This window comes from Hylaeus volcanicus, chromosome 4 (genome assembly GCF_026283585.1).
Source record: "Hylaeus volcanicus isolate JK05 chromosome 4, UHH_iyHylVolc1.0_haploid, whole genome shotgun sequence".
Taxonomy (NCBI): Eukaryota; Metazoa; Arthropoda; class Insecta; order Hymenoptera; family Colletidae; genus Hylaeus; species Hylaeus volcanicus.
In genome coordinates this window covers 2,059,449-2,066,918 of record NC_071979.1, presented here as the reverse complement: position 1 = coordinate 2,066,918, position 7,470 = coordinate 2,059,449, and the positions used below count along the sequence as shown (strand labels likewise).

At 38.2% G+C, this 7,470-nt stretch overlaps 1 protein-coding gene across 1 annotated transcript; it reads left to right on the top strand.

Moving 5' to 3' along the window:
- Positions 1 to 375: 375 nt before the first annotated feature.
- Positions 376 to 3,668, top strand: LOC128875052 (larval cuticle protein A3A-like). Its single transcript, XM_054120363.1, has 2 exons — positions 376 to 1,029; positions 3,023 to 3,668. Exons 1-2 carry the CDS (start codon positions 958 to 960, stop codon positions 3,611 to 3,613), a joined length of 663 nt encoding a protein of 220 aa, XP_053976338.1. The 5' UTR covers positions 376 to 957; the 3' UTR covers positions 3,614 to 3,668.
- The last annotated feature ends 3,802 nt before the right edge of the window (positions 3,669 to 7,470 follow it).

Below are 7,470 nucleotides of genomic sequence, written 5' to 3'. Positions count from 1 at the left end.
TATAATTAAATTCAATATTTATTTATTTCGACAACATTAGTGTTATTCGTATATTTTATTCGTTATTTTATGTATTAGATTTGTTTTTTGATTATTTTGTTTCTTTTATTGGTAGATGATTTTCTTTACTATGTTCTTGTGATTGGATTCCATGAAAACGACGAAAAAAGCTCTTTTAAATCTTTGTACCTCCGATGGGATTCGATCTCACGACTTTCTGACTATAACGCAACCTGCTTCCTCACTCACCCATGAACGCCTTCTGCTTTGACTAATATTTATATAATATTTCATCATTCATATAACAATGGGAGAATTAAATATTATTAAAACCAGTCGATAAAGTATTAATATTCGTATAATATTCGATAATTCGTGTAACCATAAGAGTATACAATGCTGTCTCAGTAGATAGATAACAGAGTATTGATTGCAATGATAAAAAGATGAATATATTACCCGGGAGGTAAACTGTGCGAACGTACATTTAAATTCAATTTAAATTTATTTTAATAGCGTAGGTATTATACAACATTTATTTTATCTATTAGAATCGTTTTCAGATTAACATTTGTACATTTCATAATTCGTATAACGATGGTAGCATACAATGCTGTCTCAGTAATAGATAATAGAGTATAGTAATAAAAAGAAAAAAAAGATAACAGAGTATCGGATTCGATGATAAAAAGCCGATTAATAGGCTACCCAGTCGGTAAAGCGTTAAGTAACTCGTAGCAAGGACGTGGCCTAGTCCACCACGGCGGTCTTCACGATGGTCTAACGACCATCGTCGGTGTTCGAATTGTTCGTGTTGGGCGTGGTTCGATTTCTTGCTCAATTTTGTGCCACTCTGCGGCCGCGAATCGGGTGACCGTCGAAGGTACCGTCACCCAGTTACGTCAGCGTGCCCGTGGGTCCTGGTTGCGCGGTATAAAAGCCGAAAACCACCCGAGCATGGTATCATTCGCGTCACAGACAGACAGATCAAGAGATCTACCAATCAAGAGAGCTACAATGGCCTTCAAGGTATAAACTAAAGAAAAGCCCGTGGTTCGTTTCGAGGGCGTGTTTAATCTTCCATTGTCTGAGCATATTTCGTATAATATCGTTACCCTAACCGAGAAACTCGAATACTTTGCTATCATTTTCTATCAGGACATTCGTATTAAATGATATAAAAAAGTTAACGCGTTACCGACCGACAGTAGATTATTTTCTTAAGATTTCGTTACCCTAACCGAGAAATTCGAATACTTTACAATTTATTTATATCGGGACATTCGTATCAAACAATTTTAAAAAGTTAACGCATTACCGACCGACAGTAGATTATTTTCTTAAGATTGGTACTGTACAATATCCATTAGAATCGTTTTCGGGTTAACCCTAAACTTACTGACGTTCATGTGTAACTATTTCTATTGTTATGGAATATAAGATTAGTTCTAAAGACGCTATTTTTTATTAAATACAAAAACAATTGTATATAATTCATGTATTGTCATTTGACCAGTCGTAGCAGGTTTAGTGTCAATATTTATATATAATAATATTTCATGTAACGATGGAAGCGTATAGATAACAAAGTTATAACGGATAGATAACTACCGGTTGATAAAGTGTTAAATACGTTACCAACGGAGTGTTAACCCTTAAATATTCGTCAAATTCGTTTCTTTCCATTCATAAATAGCACTGTTGTCTTATTTTTCTCCTACTAATAGTGCGTTTAATTACAATTAAAAAATAGTAAATCTACATTATCGCGCAGTGTATTCCAATAGTAGTCTGCTAAAGTTATTCGCGCGTGCTTACTTAATCTATTAACACGACCCATCAAATTTGACTACTTTGTATCGGAACTCAAAAAAGATTAATTAATCTGTCATTTTGCATTTCTGAATTCAACAATGCGATAATCCATATCGCGTAAAACCGTATTAGGTGGTAAGTTTTTGAATTGCATTATTACCCAACTGGAATCTACGCTTTCTAAACTAAAATCGAGGTTATGTCAACGATAATTCGATATTCATTTGTTCAAAGTTGCCGATATATCGTCATCCAGTCCCATCTAAACATAACCTAGAAAACTTAAGCGTATACGTAATAACTAGACTGCAGACCTTTATGCAAAATAAAATCTTCGCGAACGTGCCTACAAAAATTGAACCTAAATAGGAATTTATTTTATTCTTCAAATATCATAACCCGAACTTCACTTTCAATCTTTTTTATATTCTCGCATATTGTGTATACAGGGTGTCCCAAAAAGGTTAGAGATCATTGAAAGGGGTGGTTGAAACAACTTTTTCCTTAGCGAAAATGTTGTCCGAGGTTTCGTTGAGGAGATATTAACGGAAAACAGTGACCAATCAGAGCGCGAGTATGCCGATGGAGCGCCAGCAGTAGGCGTGGCTACGCGCTATGCGGCCGCGCTCATACGCTCCTGCGAGCGCTCCAACGGTATACGCGCGCTCTGATTGGTCGGGGTTTTCCGTTACTATCTCCTTAACGAAGCCTCGGACAACATTTTCGCTAAGGAAAAAGTTGTTTCAACCACCCTTTTCAAGGACCTCCAACATTTTTGGGACACCCTGTATATCGTTATCCAGTGCCATCTGAACATAACCTAGAAAACTTAAGCGTATACCTAATAACTAGACTGCGGACCTTTACGCAAAATAAAATCTTCGCGAACGTGCCTACAAAACTTGAACCTAAACAAGAATATATTTTATTCTTCAAATATTATTACATGAACTTTACTTTCGATCTTTTTTATATTCTTGCATATTGTTTGCATTTTTGTAGGTTCTTGCACATTCAAATTTCTTATAAATGCATACAAATCCGCAGTCTACTAATAACGAATCAACGTTATTATTAGTGTAGAACCAGGTGCAACGCAATCCCATTTAACGGAACGAAACAGAGTTTACATAATTAAACAGAGTTTTCCCGTTTGCATTTTGTCATTTTGTATATTTTTAACGAAGAACAACAATTGTGTCCATAGTTCGTCGCCTTCGCCGCCCTCGTAGCAGCAGCCAATGCTGGAGTGCTGGCTCCAGCACCGCTGGCCTACGCTCCCGCCGCTCCGCTGACTTACACCGCGGCAGCTCCATTGGCAGTCGCACCTGTGGCGAAGACGCTCGCCGTCGCCCCCGTGGCCAAGGCAGTGGACGCCGACTTCGACCCCCATCCTCAGTACAGCTATGCCTACGACGTCCGCGACAGCCTGACCGGTGACGACAAGAGCCAACAGGAAACCCGCGACGGAGATGTCGTCCAAGGCAGCTACTCCCTCCTCGAGTCCGACGGAACCAGGCGCATCGTCGACTACGTCGCCGACCCAGTCAACGGATTCAACGCCGTAGTCCGCAAAGAACCAGCCGCCGCTTCCATCGTCGCTGCTGCTCCAGTAGCTAAAATCGCTGCTCCAGTTGCCTACGCGGCACCCATCGCCAAGTACGCCGCTGCTCCGGTCGCCTACGCAGCACCCATTGCAAAGTACGCCGCTGCTCCGGTCGCCTATGCTGCACCAGTCGCCAAAATCGCCGCTTCGCCCTTCGCCTATGCTGCCCCAGCCCAAGCTTACCTCCACTGAACCGATCTGTCATCCATAGGAATAATGCTCCACGAATAAAGTCATTTTTTAGCAATTACATGGGACGATTGTACTTTGTTTACTTTAATCGTGTTTATCCTTAATCCATGTTTTCATAGAATACGTATCTTTTCATTTTTCCGTGATGTTTGATGAAATCGTGAATGAGAAGTGAAATATTTTTCACTCGATTGAAAAAAGTGTCGTTAACACTTTATTTACCGGGAGCCTATTTATAGGCTTTTCAATTGCAGTATTTAGCTATTTGAATTTATTTACTGTGTTGATGGTTGTTTACTTACAATGATCAGTGTTTGGAAACAGACTTGGCTTTCAATATACCCAGTAACGGTATAGAGGAATTATTGTTAGCCTATTGGTAGCCTTCGCTACCGCGGCCGCTCCAACGGTCTACGCGCGCTCTGATTGGTCGGGGTTTTCGCTTAATATCTCCTTAACGAAGCCCCATCGGACATTTTTGCAAAGGAAATTGTTGTTCAGAATCGTCTCAGCTACCCCCCATTTCCGGCTCCTCCCCGAGTTTTGGGACACCCTGTATACACATATGGCATATATACAGGGTGTCCCAAAAATGTTGTAACACCTTGAAAGGGGAGATTCAGGAGGTGATTTGAAACAACTTTTTCCTTAGCGAAAATGTTGTCCGAAGCTTCGTTGAGGAGATATTAAGCGAAAATCCCGACCAATCAGAGCGCGAATATGCCGGTTGAGCGTAGGCTACGCGCTAGGCGGTCGCGCTCATACGCTACCGCGGGCGCTCCATCGGCATATTCGCGCTCTGATTGGTCAGTGTTTTCCGTTACTATCTCCTTAACGAAGCCTCGGACAACATCTTCGGGAAGGAAAAAGTTGTTTGAAATCACCTCCCGAACCACCTCTTTCAATGTGTTACAACATTTTTGGGACACCCTGTATATAGGCCCTATATATATTGCACATAGAACCACATAATATTCCACCCTTAATGTAGTTTTACATGTCAGTCTTACAAAATTGCTCTGATACATAGTTTTATCTTATCTTTCATCTAGTTATCTTTAATGGCACTCCTATTCTTAAAACAAGATCGAATATCAACTCACTTATCATTTGTACTTTCTTCTTATTGCACCTTCCTCATAATAACTTATACTATCTTATTCTACTAATGCTTCTATTATTACCTTGTTATTATAGTTATAACATTTTCAAAAATAACAATGACCGAGATTACACTTATGAAATTATCAAAAATAGTTCTCAAAAATAACATCTCTATTCTATTTCAACATTTGTCATATCTTTTCTATAATCTTTTCCAAATTCATTCATATTTCTATTATTCTATGGGATGACTAAGGGCACCAGTATTATCGTTGCATTAGATATTTCATTGGCGCTAAAAACAGTGCGCATGCTCGAGTGCTAGGCATCTTTGTCTATATACTCAAAGTTGGCAATACTGCGTATGTCCAATATGGCGTAGTTGACAATGGCTAGGGCCGGTTTTAGCAATATTGGCGCCCCGGGCAAGATTATCGTGGCGCCCCTTCAGGGGTATATACAGGGTGTCCCAAAAATGTTATAACACCTTGAAAGGGGCGGTTAGGAGGTGATTTCAAACAACTTTTTCCTTAGCCAAAATGTTGTCCGAGGCTTCGTTAAGAGGATATTAAGCGAAAACCACGACCAATCAGAGCGCGAGTATGTCAGTGGAGCGCCAGCAGTAGGCGTGGCTACGCGCTATGCGGCCGCGCTCATACGCTCCTGCGAGCGCTCCAACGGTATACGCGCGCTCTGATTGGTCGGGGTTTTCCGTTACTATCTCCTTAACGAAGCCTCGGACAACATTTTCGCTAAGGAAAAAGTTGTTTCAAATCACCTCCCAAACCATCCTTTTCAAGGACCTCCAACATTTTTGGGACACCCTGTATACACAAAGTTGGCAATACTGCGCATGTCCAATATGGCGTAGTTGACAATGGTACTTCACACTTGATTACTTTCGTATTCTGTTTCTTGTTTTACACATTATTCTTCTCTTAACATCTTGTACTCTGATATAGTCACCAGAAGTCAGGATAAATATTGGTTATTTTTTAACCGACTTCGAAAAGGAGCAGCTTACTCAATTCGATATGTATATTTTTTTCGCATTGTAATCGCCATTGTTTTACACTCCTCTCAACAGGCTCAACAGTTATGCGCATTGAAAATTTTATAGGGAGCTTCCTGTGAAAACGAAGTTATGAAATTGAGCGTCTCTAACCCTGAGCTGAAGAATCAAATCATTTCGATGTTCTGTTAGAAAGAATAAGACGCTTGTTCCGTAGAAGTTGAGACTAATGATGTATTCTACTTAGTCTTAAAATTTAAAAAAGAAAGAGTCGAAACGACTGACGAAATTATTGTTTCTCATATTCCACGTGATTCGCAAAGATACGGAAGGGTTGAAAAATTTTTGTGAAGAATCACATAAAAAAGCATAGAGAAAGAACATGCTCCTAACATGTTTTTTGTATTTATAACGAGTTCCTCTAGATATACTATTCTAACGCTACGCAATGTTTATTTCTGATTCTTTAACTTTGTCTACAATAAGAAGTAAAGTAATAAATGTAAATGTAGAAAGAACACGCTCCTAACATGATTTTTGTATTTATAGCGAGTTCCTATAGAAATACTATTCTAATGCTACGCAATGTTTATTTCTGATTCTTTAACTTTGTCTATAACATGAAATAAAGTAATAGATGTAATTGTTATATTAAAACATACGAGTGTAATTAATAACATTATAAACTTTATTTCTTTAATTTATAATGTTTCTTATAGAATAAATCTCAAACGAAATAATGTCTAACTTTGATGTTACTCTTAGTTAAAGAGGCCGCTTTTTATTAACAATTCACGAACAGGCGTTGCGTTCTTCAATACTTTCTCCGCTATAAAGTGCCGGTGTCGCCGGTTACACAATACAACCACGCCTCGTACGCATCACGCGTAATGCGAGTCGTTGCGTTAATCGGAAACTCCGGGCAAACCAGATTCGTGCAATGGAACAAACCTTGATCCACTTACAATCCAGTATACACTCCTTCGTAACTCCGGTTATATCCTTACTGTTCATAATTGATTGTAAGGTCGTAGATGATGTACACACGTTCAAGAAAAGTTTAATCGACATTCACCATTACAAAATTTGAACATTTTTACGACTTTCTACGAGTTATCAAAAGTAAAATAATAATTACACACATACAGATAGTAAACGTAGATTCGTTTTATATTTTCTATACATGTATGTTGTATGAGTTCTTAGGATTTATTAGGAAAATAATTTGTATTCGACATTTATATTTTATAAGAAAAATAGAAGTTGCACAATCTTTATTTAAAGACGGTATCGTTATAAATATATTATTCTTACTTACAAGGGAACATATCCAACTGTCCGTCTCCGATTTTGATGAAACTTGGTGGGTACATTAAGCAAGTGAAAATAAGGGATACGTATTTTTTAATAGCTGCCCCCCAATCGCAAGTTTAGGGGTTGAAATCACCCCATGAAGTTTCAGCAGAAAAATGCTATCTCGAAAACTACAATAGATATAAGAAATCTTCTTAGGGAAAAGATTCATGGTTTCATGAGGTAAAACAAAAAGTGGTCACAGATTTTGTAAAATGTAATTTGTTTATAACAAAAAATTTTTTATTACATTATTTTAAGAGATACAAAAATTTATATAACGACAAAAATGAACGGAAATTTCTTTCCGAATCCATTGATATATAATACGATACATTTGCCTTCTACAGTTTTGTAAATTTTTGTATAATATTGTACGTGGCTATTA